Below are 18,375 nucleotides of genomic sequence, written 5' to 3' on the forward strand. Positions count from 1 at the left end.
GTTGGCTGACTAATGGCTGAAGTGTGGGGGCAAGTCACACGATGAAACCTCCAGGAATACACTGAGTCACAGTTGGCAAACCTAGTCACCCTGAGAAGGTCGTGCGAAAGGTTTTTGTGAGCTGCAGCAGTGGATGTGGACGCCCACAGTACTTTACTCCATAGCCGTTTAACTGAGAGGCTTAATTATTTCAGAGGACAGGTAAGGGTCATACCACATTGCTGAGGTACACATAGGGGGGGTAAGGACACTCCTGCACTGAAGGACATTAAATGAAGCAGATAAATTTGATCAGTATTAGTGAGACTATTGCAGAGTTATTCATTGAACTTGCCATTGTCAGGTTCGAACTCTAGTCTCCAAAGCCTTCATCCAATCCTATGGATTACTAGTCCGATAACATTACCACGGTGTTACTGTCCCCCGCACTGCACAGTTTCACACTCAACTGCCTCTGATTTCCCTTCCCCATCCTGTTTATCTACCACCCTTCATAAGCTCTTTGCTCAGTCGCTTCCCTTTCAGATTGAAGGCCTGAGTCTTATCGCTCCCCGTGACTTCACCTGGACTTTTACAGCGGAAGGAGGCGGCTCTGGCTGTAATCTCTGGATCCTCCTTTGACTCGAGAGGCGCCAGAGGGCGGGTGAGTTGTGAACGGCGTACCCTTGTTCAAAAACGGGGAGAGGGGTACACCCAGTGCTTAGGATCAGCCAAATGTCGGATGGTGGGGATCCAATTATCCGGGGAAAAGTGAATGGCACTTGGGAAAATATGCCATAATGACGAAAGCCATCAGGTTTTATTTTATTTGGCTATGTTGGTTAAGTCCCTTTGGGAAAGAGGTCATGGTTCACAGATAGAAAGGGGGATGAGATCCTGCAGCAGAGTTTAGGGAGCTGGGAAGGAGACTAGCAAGGGTGGCCGCAAAGGTAATAATCTCTGGATTATGGGAAAGGGAGCTGGTAATCCAGAGGCCCAGGCTAATTCTCCAGGGAACATGGGTTCAAATCCCACCTTGGCAGCTGACAAATTTAAATTCAATTAATAAATCTGGAATTGAAAGCTAGTCTCAGTGATGGCGATTGTTATGACCCAGCAGTTGGTAAAGGCCGAGCTGTTCAAATCTCCAGAGGGAAATGTGAACAACTGTCATAACCTATATTTTCGATTGGTACGTTTGAGATGCAGCTCTGAATTCAGGAATAAGACCACCGAGCCTCAAGAGGGTTTTTTTTATATAAAACTAAATTAAACATTTATTAATTTAACAACAAATTAAACACATACACATATCTACAAATTGCTACCATAATAACTTTTAAACAAATCCCCAAATTAATCACTCCCAGGTAAATATTCACCAAGGCAACAGTAACCTATAGACTTTAAACAGACAGCAGGCAAAGCACATTTGACCTTACGAATTCAAAATGAGGTTCCTTTCAATTTGGTTCCTTGCAGACACCGTTGTAGGCCTCAGGCTGGTTAGACCTTAAATGCCTCAGATTTACACACATAAACTCCTTCCTGTTTATACATAGCATTTCCTTTGAATGTAATTTTTCCATTGTATTCTAGACTTTTAATGTCACATCTTCTAACAATAGCATTTTCATCCCACTAATTTTATTAATAATATAAACACATTGCTTGATGTCTCCCAGCTCGGTGCAAGATCTTACCCATTTTTTGAATGGCTTATTCAACAAATGCAAATTTACACTTTATCTTCTCCTCCTTACATTTATCTGATTAACATCTCAAAACTACTACATGTCAAAGTACCCAGATCAGCTGGCTTTAACCCAATTAAGCCACACATAGGCCTGAATTTGTCAGGCCAATTCAGGCCCACCCAGCGTAATGCGGGAGCTGGTAGTGCTCAGCACTACCTGTACCAGCGGAGGGAGGAGGGAGAGTCGGGGGGGGGGCCTGCGCTCTTTCGTGCATGCATGCGAATGAGCGCAGAAATCTCCCCGAGGCACGGAGCTGCCTCAGGGAGATCAAGTTATCATAAAACTTTTTTTCATAAATAAAGTCACAAATTATTTAAACATGGGTCACATGATCTGGGACATGTTTGTGATTTCAGCCAATTTTATTCAATGATTTTATAAAACCTTCAGGAAAACTCATCCCGCCCGTGGATGAGGTTTCCTGAAAACGCAAAGGCTGTTTGGGCTGTTCACCTGCCCGCCAACCTTAAGGTTGGACGGGCGGCATTGTTAATGAGCTTAATTATTTTTTGATGGCCTTAATAGGCCGCTGACAGTTCGGCAGGCGCGCAGCCAACTCCAGCGCACGCCCGCCAAGCGAAAGATTGAAATGATGCGTGATGACGTCGGGACGCACACCCGACATCACCTCGCGTTATTTTACACATCGGCAAGTCAGGCCCGCCCCCTCACAATGACGGCAATATTCTGGTCATAGACACACACCTAGACACAGACCCTACTCCAATTCCAATTTAAAAATAATTTCCAATAACATTATAGACATTAATTTCTCTCCATGACAGTGACCGTAAAACTATCAGCGATTGTTGTAAAAACCCATCGCTGATGTCCTTTAAGGAAGGAAATCTGTCGTCCTTATCTGGCCTGGCCTACATGTGAATCCAGGCCCACAGCAATGCGGTCGATGCTTAACTACCCATCAAGGGCAATTAGGGATGGGCAACAAATGCTGGCCTGGCCAGGGATGCCCACATCCCATGGAAGAACGAAGAAAAAAAATTACATGCGGTACCAGGGGCAAGTGACTATAGAAAAAGGAGGATAGAGTAGTAGATGAAGAGATGGTGCAGGAGAAAGGGCCTTAGCTTCCTGGGATATTGGGGTGAGTCCCTGGGGAGGTGGGACCTGTACAGGCAGAATGCCAAAACCTCATGGGGTGGGGGGAGGGTGGGTATTTGCTAGTGTAAATAGGGAGGGTTTAAACTAACTTGGCAAAGGGGAATGGGAACTAGGATGTTGCCTTAGAAAGGAGGTAAAAGGTGCACAAAGATTGGGAAGGACAGATAGCATTCGAGTAAGATGTAGTAAAGTCTATATTAGGTGTGCAGTGCATGTGTATAAACACGTTAAGTATGATGAATAAGATTGGTGAGTTGCAGGTGGAGAGAACCATGTGGGAGTTTGATGTTGTGGCAATAATGGAGACCTGGCACAAAACAGGGCAGGATTCAAGATACAGCATATATTCCTGGACACAACGTATTCAGATATTTCATGTCCAAATGCAACAAGTCTTGGACAATTTGGGCTGATAAGTGGCAGATAACATTCGCGCCACACAAGTGCCAGGCAATGACCATCTCCAACAAAGGAGAATATAACCATCTCCATGAAGACATGGGAGCTAAATTTGCAGATGACACAAAGAGAGGTAGGAAAGTATGTTGTGAAGAGGACAAGAGGAGGTTGCAGATGGATATATATAGGTTGAGTGAGTGGGCAAAGATCTGGTAAATGGAGTTTAATGTGGGAAAGTGTGAGGTTGTTCACTTTGACAGGATGAACAAAAAAGCAGAGTATCACTTAAATGGAGAATGGCTGCATAATTCTGAGGTGCAGAGGGATCTAGGTGTTCTAGTACATGAGCCACGAAAAGTTAGTATGCAGGTGCAGCAAGTAATTAAGAAGGCTAATGGGATGCTATCCTTTATTATGAGTGGGATTGAACATAAAAGTAAGGATGTTATGCTTCAATTATATAGAGCATTGGTGAGACCACACCTTGAATACTGTGTGCAGTTTTGGTCTCCTTATTTAAGGAAGGATGTAAATGCATTGGAGGCAGTTCAGAGGAGGTTTACTAGATTGATACCTGGAATAAGTGGGTTGTCTTATGAGGAAAGGTTGGACAGACTAGGCTTGTTTCCACTGGAGTTTAGGAGAGTGAGGAATGATTTGATTGAAGTATATGTAAGGAACATATCTTTTTATTTTCTGTTGGACTGTGAATTAAAATTACAATGGCTGCAATTTGAAAGACATGTCCACTGGAACAGGATGAGAGATATATACAATGTTGCAGTCCTGGAACAGAGTGTGCCATGAAAGACAGGATGGCGTCAGAAAGGAGTGCTGGACCAAGGGAGCTGCCTGACAACAGCATTTTTAATTGTTTCCTGACCAGGTGACCAGGTTTTGTGTGAGAGCAGTGCAGAAAGCTCCCCTGCTTACAGAGAGAAAACATCTAAAATCTCTTTTCCTCATATCCCTATAACCTGCCCTCTCTCTGAGGAAACCCTTGTGAGAAGGAAAAGGGGCAAACCAGTTAGAGACATTGAAAGGCAAGTGCTGAACCAGGAACTAAATACTGAAAGTGCTGGAAGACCACCTTGTGTTATCAACAAGAACTGAAAGGAACTTGGAAGACATCGATCAAAATCAACCCATCGATTCCTGTTCTCCGGAATTGGTGCTATTGAACTGTTTTATCCCACCCTTAAAATCCATGTTTTGTGTGTCTTATGTGTCTTTTGAGTGTGTGTTTGTGTGTATAGGGATTTAAGAAGGGGGTAGGGGTTAAGTTATAGTTTTAGAAGTTAACAGTTCATATTTCTTTCTTTTGCCACTGGTTAACAACAGTTTGTTCAATAAACAGTTATTTATTTATTAAGTTTACAAACCCTGATGCTCGTATTCTGTTAACCTAAATGAAACAGTTATGTAGAATTGGGGCAATCTGGTGGTTTGGTCAAACTTTCTGTATCTGTTGTGTCTCGGAGAGCGGTGGGGCTGATATTACAGCGCACTGTCCTCAGTGAATTGTGACATATACAAGACCTTGAACGGCCTTGACAAAGTGGACACCGAAAGGATGTTTCCTCTTGTGAGTGAGTCCAGAACTAGGGGGGGCACTGTTTTAAAATTAAGGGTGGCCCTTTTAGGACAGAGGTGAGGAGAATTTTTCTCTCTCAGAAAGTTGTGCGACCTTGGAACTCTCTGCCTCGAAAAGCAGTGGAGATGGGGGGTCATTGAATATTTTTCAGGCCAAGGTAGATGGATTCTTGTTAGGCAAGGGAATCAAAGGCTATCGGGGGGTTAGATGGGAATTTGTAAATCGAAACACAAACAGATCTTATTGAATGGCGGAGCAGGCTCGAGGGGCCGAATGGTCTACTCCTGTTCCTATTCTTATGTTCTATGTTCTTATGTAACATCGTACTTTCTCAAAAGTAACCCACTCGATCAGGCTTGTCCAAGGGTTGGCCCACCAGGCGGGTAAGGCCCGCGAAACAAGTTGATCCAGCCCGCCATGCCATTGAACTTAGTCGGACCTCGGGCTGGGCCCTGATACAGTTTGTGTTGGGAGTGGTGGGGTGGGGAAACCGACAGACGGGCATCAGGCCTGGGTTGCTCCATGGCATTACATCAAGTACATGGGGCAGGCACGTCTCACTGAATCAGTGCTCAGTGGGCGGTGAAGGTAAGGTGATAAATTATGTGCCTCCCAACCACCCCACCCCCGCACCCCCCAACCCCCCAGCGAAAAGTTTGGACAAGTCTGCGCTAGGTTTTTTTTATTTTAAAATTATCCCAAATTGATAGCAGCAGCGTTGTTGGCTGACAGGTTCTTTTATATGTTCCATTTAGTGTTAGAACCATAGAACCATAGAACACTACAGCACAGAAAACAGGCCATTCGGCCCTTCTAGTCTGTGCCGAAATATTATTCCGCTAGTCATTTCATGTTCAATTAATTTCTTCCTGAAACAAACTTTATCACTTTTTTTGATACTGAGAAACTATCTGGACTGTTTGTCCATGAGATTTTTTTTGGGGGGGGAAATTATTATTTCTTTATCCCGTTAAATGTCAGGCACTTACTTCCCTTTGAAGGCTTGAAATAGCAAATCCTGTTGTCTTATCGATTCCAATTTCGGAAACAGGGTTGGTGCTTTTAAGCGGTGGTCTTGAATCGGAGGCAAAGGCCGGGATTTTGCCCTCGTCGGGTGGGCATGGCAGGGGTGAGCGGGAGTGGCTGGGGAGCGATTTCACGCCAACGGGTCAATCAGGGCCCGCCCAGCGCAAAATGCGGCGCTGCCTGTGTCGGGGGTGGGGGGTGGAGGGAGGGAGGGAGGGAGGAGGAGGAAGGCGAGCGCACAGCTTCACGGATGTGAGCGGGAACACACAGAGAGCACAGGGGCTGGTGCGCGGAGGAGAAAGCCCCCCTGAAGCACGGAGCTGCCTCAGGGAGATGAAGATTTTAAGAACGTTAACAAAATGTTGGCTCTGTCACACGCGCAGGGACGTGTTCGAAACTAGTTTGAACATTTTTTAATTTGTTTTTTTTTCAATGATGGACGGAAACCTCATCCCGTCCGTGGATGAGGTTTCGCGAAAAAAAAAAGCCCTTTCTCGCCCGCCCGCCAACCACAAGGTCGGACGGGCAGTTGAAAAAATTGAATCCGATTACGTCTCCGACGGCCTTAACAGGCCCTGCTAATTGTCGGCGGGCACACTCCCGACTCCTGCACCCGCCCGCCGGCCGAAATATTGCACGGGTGCGCGCTGACGTCGGGACGCTCGCCCGATGTCATTTTACGCTCGTTCGGGTCGGGGGGCACGCCCGCCCGAAGAGCCGAAAAATTCTGGCCAAAAACACCCGCCGTCAGTCCGGAGGGTGATTTCCACATCTCCCACACTCAAGCATTTTGCCTTGGAAGATAAGAAATGGGAACAAGCGGCTTGAGTGTCCAAGGGCAAGTCTCTGAAAAAGTGCTGTGCTTTTAATTCCCAAAACAGCTGGCCCAACACAGAGCTAGAAAAGCATCATCGCCTGTTTACACACACACACACACACACAAACAAGGCATTGTGGCTCTGGCCAAGGCCCCAATGGGTTAATATGTCCAATCATATCTGTAAATTTAGAAACTTACTAATCTTTAGTAATCCGAAGGCCGTGTGATGAATTTAAAAGGGAAAGAAGCAGCTGTCAGCAGAAACTGTTAACTGCTGCTTTCTCGGTGGGGAGGTGGTGGAGGAAACTTGCACGCAATTATGTCACTTCGTGTAATTTTAATAAAACTTTCCCAAGTACCAAATAGCCCCAAACTCGCTCTTAAACTCGTTCCACTAAATCCTTCAGCTTCCCCCACATTTTAGATTAAGTTCCAATTAGGGGCACCAGCTTCTTAAAAAAAAAACATAAGACAACACCGTGCCCTCACAGACGAACTGTGGAAAAGGGAACGGAATCTTTCCCATCTCTTCAAGTCCCGCTGTTTGCTACTCACACAAAGTTTGAAAGGAACAGTCAGGGACCTTGTCTTTAGTTTGAATCTTAGCCGTCCCCCTTTCACTCAACTCCGATCCAAACCTTTTGAGATGTTCAGATTGGGCCGCTGCCAAACTTCACAGGCTTATCTTTATATTTTGGGAACAAACTGTATTTGATTTATTAAATTCAGCACAGCAACTCTCAGCATTCGAAACTAATGTCGATTGATTTCAAACGTTTTGTCTCTCTCTCTCTTCGAACTCAGTTTTTTTTTTGAATGTTTGTGAACAACACTCTGCTTTAACAATGTCTTGAATACTCTCAACTGAGTAAATGTGCTCCTTCATAGGGTCGTAAGGGGTCGTGGGTGATGATGGTGTAGGATTAAGATCTCACTGTGAACACACTCAGGCGGGGAACTGTTTGATGCTGACTAGAACCTTGTGGGTGTCCCAGTCCATCACTCGTTTTAATTCTAGAGGGGGTGCTGCAGCTGGGAGGGTCTGTTTAAAAGCATCGCTTTCTAACTCTGCTTTGGAACCACTTGGGTCCTTGTTTAACTCAGTAAAGGGAGATTCACGTGGCTTCTCCAGAGCTGCTTCAACCTTCATGTGTTCCAATGTATAACGTACTCGGTTGTGTTGCCTCCTGTTTGCAGTGGAGCTGATTGAACAGATCAACCCCTTTTGTAAATCACCGACCAGTTCCCTCGGCTCCTTATACTTCTTTTATTCAGCTGTACGTGCACCGCAGACCAACTTATTTGTAGCCTTTTTCAACTCCATCCTTCCTTTCCAAACTTTTTTTTAGAAAGCTTATGAAAAATGCTCTTGTAATCTCTCGCTCCAGCCTCGCTTGTTTTCTCAGTCAAACTCTCGCACTCGATCCCTAGCGTTATGCCATTGTGACTCCTGGTTTCACTTAATAACTACACCGCACGTTTAACCACTATCTAGGAATGTTGCTTCTCAAATTCCAAACCAATGATACCTCGGCTACTGTGGATCCCACTCCTGACGCCAATTGTAAGGTTCCAGGATGTGGGGCCACAGACACCCAAGATTGGCAGTCGACTATTTGGAAGTAATTTTAAAAATAGTTTATTAAGAAGCAACAGTTTAGATATAATGCATTAACTAATTAGACAGAAAAAAATATCTGACCCATGACATTTGAGAGCGGTTTACTGATCCCTGAGACTGACAGACGGTTGGCACGGTGTGTGTTGATCTTAGTAGCTGGTGATAACAGTACTCTACTTAGTAAATGGTGATCTGCTCTCTAATCGAAGTATTAGGGAACTCTTCCCTCGGTATTCCTCCTCCTCCTTCTCCATCGGCCTGCGGCCTCACTATGACCTCACCAGCACCTCACTATACTCCAAATTGGTCTGATAGTAAGCTCACCAGGTTACCAGCAGATCAGCCATGATGTTATTAAATGGCGGAGCAGGCTCAAGGGGCCGAATGGCCTGCTCCTTGTTCGTATGTCTGTATGCTCACCAGGACATGGCACCTGTGGCTGAGCACTTGCTATAAGTACCTTTTGCAGGGGGCTGGTAGCTTACCCAGTGTCAATCACCTATCCAAAGCCTTCTGACCAATGGATACAGTTCATGTACCCAAACTGTCAGGTGGTTATCAAGTGCATACCCCACCCCCATGCCCCCCCACCCACCTCCACCCCCACCCCCACCCCCCCACCCACCTCCACCCCCCCCCACCCACCTCCACCTCCCCCCCACCCACCTCCACCCCCACCCCTCCCCCACCCCCACCCCTCCCCCACCACCACCACCCCCACCCCTCCCCCACCACCACCACCCCCACCCCTCCCCCACCACCACCACCCCCACCCACTTCTGTCACCCTGCTCGAGGTCAACATTTTACTCTGCATCACGCTAAGGGTCATATCCTGGCCCTTGCATAGAAAAGGGGCTGCACAAGGCACCATCCTATCAGCTTAGGAATGTCAACATGGCAGCCTGAACTAAGTGACCTTGCTGCTTCCAAAGACAGTTCAAAGGTCAAAATATTTAGAAATTCTCTTTCCAGAGAGGGAATCAATGCTATTTAGCAAATCCTACAAAGGTTCTGTATTATGCAGAAAATACCAGCTTATTAAAGACCCCAATTTCTTACAACATCGCAAAATGGATAAATAGAAAAAAGGGTCAATTAATATTGACTGAGGAGAATATTACGGTGCTGGAGAAAGAGGATGTCTTTAGAGGGCTCATTTTTTGGTTAGAGCTAAGGAACAAGAGGTACCATCATATTGCTGGGTGTAGTCTGTCGGCCACTAACTAATGGGAAAGGTGTAGAGGAGCAATTTTACAGGGGAAATTACAGAGAGGTGCAAAGCTATAGAGCGAGGTAATGGGGGAGTTTAGTTACCCTAATATAAATTGGGATAGGCACAGTGTGAAGGGCAGTGAGGGAGAAGAGTTTCTGAAGTGTGTTCAGGGGAACTTTCTGGATTAACACGTTTCCAGCCCAATAAGGAAAAGAGATTTTGCTGAATTTGGTTCTGGGGAATGAGGTGGGTCAAGCGGATCAAGTGCAGTAGGGGAACATTTAGCAGTGATTGTAGTATCATAAAGTTTAATTTAGCCATTGAAAGGACAGGGAACAATCCAGAGTAGAAATATTGAATTGGGGAGGGCCATTTTCAGGGGAGTGAGGATGGATTAGGCTGAGTTAAAATGGAATCAAAGGTTGTCAGGCAAAACTATAACTGAACAATGAGCTGCCTTTAAAGGGGGGGATGGCTCAGGTACAGTAAGAAAGGGAAGTAGGGCAAACAGAGCCAGAGCTCCCTGGATGATGAAAAAGATAGTCAAGTGAAGCAGAAGTGTGACAGATGTCAGATTGATCATTTGTACGAACCAGGTTGCGAATGGAAAATAGAGAGAGGAAGTGAAAAAAGAAATGAAGGAAGCGAAGAGACTGGCAACTGCAATAAAAATAAATCCAAAATAGGCATATAGATACTAAAAACGCAAGCCATAATGAAAGAGGAGGAACGAAATGGGCTGAAAAAGAGATGAAAGAGGAGGTATTAGAAAGACTGGCTGCACTTAACGTTGGTAAGTCACCAGGACCGGATGGGATGCATCCAAGGAGACTGAGGGAAGGTGGGAATTGTGGAGACACTGGCCTTAACCTTCCAATTGTCCTGGGGCCAGAAGACTGGAGAATTGTAATTGTTACATCCTTGTTCCAAAAAGGGTGCAAGGATAAGCTCAGCAACGACAGGCCAGCCAGTTTAACCTCGGTGGTGGGAAAGTTTTTTAGGAACCATAATCCGGAACAAAATGAACAGTCACTTGGACAAGGGTGGATTAATTAAGAAAAGCCAGCATGGGGATTTTGAGGGTTAAGGGCAAATCGTGTTTAACTAACTTGCTGGAGTTTTTGATGAGGTTAACAGAGAAGGGTTGATGAGGGATATGCGGTGGATATGGTGTACATGGACTTCCAAAAGGCATTTGTTACAGTGCTGCACATGAGGCTTGGCAGCAAGGTTAGAGCTCACAGAATATAACAACAGTGACAGCACGGATATGAATTTGGCTGAGTGACAGGAATCAAAGGGTAGAATGGTTGTTTATCAGACTGAAGGAGGGTTTTTGTGGGGTCCCCCAGAGGTCAGTGCTAAAGACCACTGTTTCTCTTGATATATATTAATGGATAAGACTTGGGTGGGCAGGACACAGTTGCAAAATTTGTAGACGATACAAAACTTGGAAATATTGTGGACCGCACTGAAGATACTTCAAAAGGATTTTGACACACTGGTGGAATGAGTGGACAAATGGTAAATGAAATTTAATGCAGAGAAATGTGAAGTGATTCATTTTGATAGGGAGAATGCGTGGGGGGGTGGGGGGCAATATAAAATAAAAGGTGCAATTCCAAAGGGCGAGTGCTGATTTGGCCTCAGCTGGAGCATTGTGTCTGTTTCTGGGCTCCACACTTTAGGAGGAGGATGTTGAAGGCTTTAGAGTACAGAAAAGATTCATGAGAATGGTTCCAGGTAGGGCACTGAGGAGTGCGGAGGAACAAAGGGATCTGGGAGTTCAGATACATAATTCCCTGAAAGTGGCGTCACAGGTAGACAGGGTTGTAAAGAAAGCTTTTGGCATACTGGCCTTCATAAATCAAAGTATTGAGTATAGGAGTTGGGATGTTATGGTGAGGTTGTATAAGACATTGGTGAGGCCAACTTTGGAGTATTGTGTGCAGTTCTGGTCGCCTAACTACAGGAAGGATATCAGTAAGATTGAGAGAGTGCAGAGAAGATTTACTAGGATGTTGCCGGGTCTTAAGGAGTTGAGTTACAGGGAAAGATTAAACAAGTTAGGACTTTATTCCTTGGAGGTAGAAAAATGAGGGGAGATTTCATAGAAGTTTACAAAATTATGAGGGGTATAGACAGAGTAAATGCGAGTAGGCTCTTTCCACTTAGATTAGGAGAGATAAACACGAGAGGACATGGCTTAAGGGTGAAAGGGGAAAGGTTTAGGGGGAACATTAGGGGGAACTTCTTCACTCAGAGTGGTGAGTGTGTGGAACGAGCTACCATCTGACATGGTAAATGCGGGCTCACTCTTAAGTTTTAAGAATAAATTAGATAGATTCATGGATGGGAGAGGTCTGGAGGGTTATGGACTAGGTGCAGGTCAATGGGACTAGCTGAATAATATTTTGGAATGGACTAGAAGGGCCAAATGGCCTGTTTTCTGTGCTGTAGTGTTCTATGGGATGAGGGACTTCAGTTGCATGGATAGATTGGAGGAGCTGGGGCTGTTCTCCTTTGAGAAGAGAAGGTCAAGAGGAGACTTGACAGATTTTTTCAAAATCTCAAGCAGTCTGGATAGAACAGACGGGGAGAAACTGTCCCTGTTGGCGGAGGGATCGAGAACCAGAGGACACCGGTTTGAGGTAATTGGTAAAAGAGCCATGAGGGAAAATTTTTTAATGCTGTGAGTGGTTAGGATCTGGAATGCACTGCCTGAGGATGTGTTGAAGGCAGGTTCAATCGTGGCTTTAGAAAGGAAAACAGTTAATTATCTGAAGAGATAAAATATGCAGGGCTATGAGGAAAAAGCAGGAGAGCAGCGCTAACGAAATTACTCCTTCAGCGTGAACATGGCTGGCTGAATGGTCTCCTGTCCTGTAAGCAATTCTATAATTTCATAATCCTATAAATATTGAAGAGGATTTGATGAGGGCAATGTGGTGAATGAAGCATTGAATTTCCAACAGCATTTGATAAAGTGCATCAAGAACTTGACACTAAAATTAAAGGGTTAATGGGACAGTGGTATAGTGAGCCTTCTGAATCCACAAACACTACACCCACTGGTTTCTCTTTATCTACAGTTACAGCTTCCAAAAATTCGACAGATTTTTTCAGAACAGAAGTGTTCAAAATCATGAAGAGATTTGAACATCCAATGGTGTTTAGCTATGTTCCTGGAACGCCCTCCCACACTCTTTATTGAACCAGGGTTGATTCCCTAGCTTGACGGTAATGGTAGAGTTGGAGATATGCTGGGCCATGAGATTACAACCACAATCTGTAACCTCATGGCCTGGCATAACACCCACTGGATCAATGAAGAGTGCAGGAGGACATGCCAGGAGCAGCACCAGGCACATCTAAAAATGAGCTATCAACCTGGTGAAGCTACAACACAGGACTACTTGCGTGCCAAATAGCGGAATCAGCGTGCAATAGACAGAGCTAAGCGATCCCACAATTAATGGATCAGATCCAAGCTCTGCAGTCCTGCCACATCCGGTCGTGAATGGTGGTGGACAATTAGACAACTCACTGGAGGATGAGGCTCCACAAATATCCCCATCCTCAATAATGGCGGAGTCCAGCACATCAGTGCAAAAAGATAAGGCTGAAGCACTTGCAACAATCTTTGCTGGGAGCAGGGGGTGTAGAAATAGCGGCAAGGATAATAATAGGTAGAAAGGAGGTGCGAGATGGGTTTCATCTCTCAAAGTTAATGGATTGGATTTTCCAGTTGGGAGTAGGAATCGGGTTCAATTCCAGGTGCAAACTCGCGTCCAGCTCCAGAGTGCCAAGGAACCGGATTTACTTGGGGTTGGGGTCTTAATGACCCTTGGGATGGGCCTGCTGCCCAATTAGTGGCCAAGGGGATAGAAATGGAGGTGGGACATTGTCTGGCTGGCGTCTGTGTGCGCGCGCATGTATGTGCGCATGTGTGTGTGCATATGTGGACGTGGCACGTGTGTGGGGTCTTAAAAAAATCTGGGAAGAAACGACCCAATAAATCACCCGGCAGAAACAGGACGTGCGTGGATCTCTGCGGGCTGCTAGGGTGAAAACTAAAAGCTCTGATCTAAATCTTTCACTCCTCTCCTTGGGTACGGAAGTGGCTCTGAAGGATTGCAAAGCCCTCTTCCATAAACGGGAGCGGGATAAATCCAGCAAATTACAGGTGAATCACCTCAATGTTGGTGGTGAGAAAACATCAGAAAATCATCGTCAAGGACAAAACGAATTCTCAGCTGGAGACATGTGGGTTGCAGATTTGTTAAAGGAAAATCGTGCTTGACTAAGTTGACTGAGTTCTTTAATGACATTGCAGAAAGGGTCAATGATGGTTGTGCAATGGATATTCTATATATGATCTTTCAAAAGGCATTTGATAAAGTAATACCATAACAGACTTATTCACAAAATAGAAGCACGTGGCCTTAAAGGGATGGTGGTAACTTGGCTAGTTAATTAGCTGAGGAATAGGAAGCAGAGAGTTGTGGTGAGTGGATGTTTCTCACACTGGACTGGTGAGTGCACTGGGGTTCCCAAGGGATCAATCCAAACAAATACAACCCAGCCAATTACCCACCCCCATCAGTCAACTCTCGACCATCAGCAGGGCTTGTCAACAGTGCCATCAAACAGCTCTTACTCAGCAATAACCTGCTCACTGACAATCCGTTTGGTTTTCACCAGGGCTGCTCAGCTCCTGACCTCATTACAGCCTTGGTCCAAACACGGATAAAAAAAACCTGAGCTCAAGAGGCGAGGTGTGACTGCTCTTGACATCAAGGCCGCATTTGACAGAGTGTGGCATCCAGGAGCCCTAGCAAAACTGGAGTCAATGGGAATCGGTGGGGGGGGAAAAGCTGTGGGTGCACCTACACCACATGGGCTGCAGGGGCTCAAGAAGGTGGTTCACCACCACCTTCTCAAGGCAATTAGGAATGGGCAATAAAAATACTGGCTTAGCCAGCGATGCCCACATCCTGTGAAAGAATAAAAAATTAGGACAATTGTTCTTCCTGCCACATATAAAAGGACCTGGGCTTGAGTATCAGGACTTGGGGAACCGGGAGTACAGGTTGCAAATACAACTACAGCTGGCAATGCAGTAAATAGTGAAAAGGATATTAACAGGTTTCAGCACATCGACAGGCAGAGGAAATTGAATGCAGATAAATTGATGCATTTTGGGTGGAGCTACATGGATTTCAGAAGGGAAGGTCATGCCTTACCAGCCTTACATAATTCTTTGACGTTGTAGCAAGAGTAGACAAGGGTAGATGTAATATAGTTGGATTTTCAAGGCGTTTGATAAAGTACCACAAAGACCAACAACAAATAGCAGAACGGACAGCAAACTGATAACAAAACAGAGTAGGGGCTAAAGATAGTATTCATTCATGGGATGTGGGCGTCGCTGGCTAGGCCAGCATTCATTACCCATCCTTAATTGCCCTTGTCCAGAGGGCAGTTCAGAGTCAACCACATTGCTGTGGGTCTGGAGTTACATGTAGGCCAGACCAGGTAAGGATGGGTGATTTCCTTCCCTAAAGGACATTAGTGAACCAGATGGGTTTCTACAACAATCGACAATGGTTTCATGGTCATCATTAGACTTTTAATTCCAGATTTTTAATTGGATTCAAATTCCGCCATCTGCCGTGGTGGGATTCGAACCCGGGTCCCCAGTGCGTTACCCCGGGTCTCGGGATTTTTAGTCTAGCGACAATACCACTACGCCATCGCCTCCCCCCCATGGCCTCACGCATCAGGAGTACAATTTCGAAATCCGCCGATGACACAAGCGGGTGGGAATAAAGCTGCGGAAAAATCCCAGGAAGGTGTTCACGAACTTGCTAGAATAGAGTAAACGGTGAATCCATCCGAACGGGGTCCGGCACGCGACAAAAGTCAAAAGGGATTCGGGTCTTTCTGAAAGGAAACCGTTTGAGATCAAAACGAAAAAAACACAACAAATCAAACCTCGGCAAGGACCAAGAAATGATTCAGACTGCACCCCCGCTCCCCCCGCCCCGACATGACAGGAGGCTCCTGGCCCCCCATGACACACTGTGCGAGTATAGCTCCCAGACAAGTGTCTCGACCCTCAACAACCTAATGGCTCTGGAAACTGGTCTCATCTGTCAAGTGCAATCCTCAGTGTCCATTCAACCATCAGCGAGAAGCCTCAGCTCCTAGCCAGAGTCCCAAAGAATGGCCAAAATAATGGAATAAAACCCGCAGCAGCCTCCGTTACTGTTGTAAACAATTTAATAACTATATATAATATAATATATATATCGAATAAAACACCCAAAATAACACTGAACAACGGGCCACGTTCTCACCATCAGAATGTCCCGCGCGTGTCTAGATCAGGCTTCGATCAGCCAAAGGGAGCAGGGGACAGAGAAACAGGGAGGAAAAAAAAAAAAAGTATTTGAAAATCAAAACTCACCGATATATTTAAAAATAAAATATATAATCTAGGCGACCCACCCTCTCAAACTGAAGTCATTTACATCAGGAGGTTGAGCCCTGGGCAGTTTCGGGTATGGGATGTGGGTTCTAGGGCTGCAATGTGGTTGAGGGAGGGGGTGGGGGCAGCTCGAGCGGAGTCTCCCTGACCCCCCTTGCTGTCACCCAGGCTGGGTGGGTACTTATTGTTTTGACGATGCCCCACTTTGGGGTTCAGAGGGGGCCACTCGGGGTTCGGTTGGGTGGGGGGGGGGGGGGGGGGGGGGGGTGGGCTTCCTGCCCCTTGGGGGAGAGGGAGGTGTAAGGGGGTCTCCCTTCGATGGGGGGGGATGGGAGGGCCTCCCCCCCCTCCCCTCGGGGGAAGAGGATGGGAGGGGTTTTCTCCCCCCCCCCACCCCCACCTCAGGGGAGGTGGGGCCCTCGCAGTTCGGGAGGGGGCCTCCCTCGGGGGTTTTGGGGGGGGCCACATCAGGGGTTTTTTTTTGGGGTGGGGGGGGGGAAGGATGGGAAGGGGGGCCCCTCAAGGTCCGGGGTACTCTTGCTCCAAGTCTGTTGCCGACGATTCTGCGTGGTTGCGGTTAACAGTGAGCGTGCCGTGGTCGGCAGACACGCCCGTGGAGTCACCGTGTTCTGGTCGCGTATAATCATATCCGATTCACCATCTCCGTCAACAGGAGGACCTGCAGGAAACGAGAGGGGGGGGAAAGAAAGCGTTAGCGGGGAGTTTGGACGCAAACTCTGTACCATCCAACTCAACCCCTACCCCCGGCCCTCCAATTCCACCCCACCCCACCTACCCCCGACACATTTCACACACTCAACTGAACTCCCAACCCTGCCCTGCTGTGCACTGTACCCTCCCCCACCAACCCCAAACACCCATATACCGTACACTACCACCCCCAGGCTCTGCTCACCTGTTTGTGTTTTGTCCAGAGGGAATGGAGATGCCACTGTTCAGCCTCGCTCTGACTGCTCTGTACTGTTAGACTTGGCAGCTCTGTGCTGGAGGGAGAGAGAGAGAAAAGCCGGCATTTTTAATTCACTCCTTTCTTTCCAACACACCTCCGTTACCTGTCCTGCCAACTCCAAAGCAGTTACTAAACTGGGATCGCAGACTTTGTAAATACAGGCGTCGGGTGCAAAAGCTAGGAAACCACTACTTATCCATTTGCGAATGTCGCCGGCTAGGCCAGCAGCATTTATTGCCCCATTTCTTGAGAAGGTTGTGGGGAGCCACCATTTTGAAGGCAGTTCAGTGGCTTCAGTGGGGGAGACGTCGGCATGGGAGTAATGTCATTGGACTGGTAACCCAGAGGCCCAGGCTAATGCTCTGGGGACCCGGGTTCAAATCCATGGTAACTGGTGGAATTTAAATTCAATTTAATAATCGGAAGTTAGTCTCAGTAATGGTGACCATGAAACTATCCTCCACCACCCTCCCAGGCAGCTCATTCCAGACCATCACCACCCTCTGGGTAAAAAAGTTTTTCCTCACATCCCCCCTAATTCTCCTGCCCCTCACCTTGAGCTTGTGTCCCCTCGTGACTGACCCTTCGACTAAGGGGAACAGCTGCTCCCTATCCACCCTGTCCATGCCCCTCATAATCTTGTACACCTCGATCAGGTCGCCCCTCAGTCTTCTCTGCTCCAACGGAAACAACCCAAGTCTATCCAACCTCTCTTCATAACTTAAATGTTTCATCACAGGGAACATGCTGGTGAATCTCCTCTGCGGTTAACGTTTCAAGTCCGTATGAGTCTTCTTCAGAGCTCTGAAGAGTCATACAGACTTGAAACGTTAACTCTGTCCTTCTCTCCACAGATGCTGTCAGACCTGCTGAGTTTTTCCAGCATTTTTGTTTTTGTTCTGTGCTGTACCTGTCCTGGGAGTGTTTGATGGGGACAGTGTAGAGGGAGCCTTACTCTGTATCTAACCCCATGCTGTACCTGCCCTGGGAGTGTTTGATGGGGACAGTGTAGAGGGAGCTTTACTCTGTATCTAACCCCGTGCTGTACCTGTCCTGGGAGTGTTTGATGGGGACGGTGTAGAGGGAGCTTTACTCTGTATCTAACCCCATGCTGTACCTGTCCTGGGAGTGTTTGATGGGGACAGTGTAGAGGGAGCTTTACTCTGTATCTAACCCCGTGCTGTACCTATCTTGAAGTGTTTGATGGGGACAGTGTAGAGGGAGCTTTACTCTGTATCTAACCCCGTGCTGTACCTGTCCTGGGAGTGTTTGATGGAGACAGTGTAGAGGGAGCTTTACTCTGTATCTAACCCCATGCTGTACCTGTCTTGAAGTGTTTGATGGGGACAGTGTAGAGGGAGCTTTACTCTGTATCTAAC

At 46.6% G+C, this 18,375-nt stretch overlaps 1 protein-coding gene across 1 annotated transcript in view; it reads right to left on the minus strand.

Annotated features, from left to right (window-relative positions):
* Positions 1 to 16,514: 16,514 nt before the first annotated feature.
* Positions 16,515 to 18,375, minus strand: part of LOC144669587 (transcription factor 20-like) — a 58,961-nt gene continuing 57,100 nt past the window's right edge. Inside the window, exons 6-7 of the mRNA XM_078532102.1 lie at positions 16,943 to 17,030; positions 16,515 to 16,705 (exon numbers count right to left, since the gene is read on the minus strand). Of these exons, the coding sequence (XP_078388228.1) occupies positions 16,983 to 17,030 (48 nt within the window). The 3' untranslated portion in view covers positions 16,515 to 16,705; positions 16,943 to 16,982. The remainder of the gene's footprint in view (positions 16,706 to 16,942; positions 17,031 to 18,375) is intronic.

The sequence above is a fragment of the Cetorhinus maximus genome, chromosome 29 (assembly GCF_964194155.1).
Source record: "Cetorhinus maximus chromosome 29, sCetMax3.hap1.1, whole genome shotgun sequence".
Classification (NCBI taxonomy): domain Eukaryota; kingdom Metazoa; phylum Chordata; class Chondrichthyes; order Lamniformes; family Cetorhinidae; genus Cetorhinus; species Cetorhinus maximus.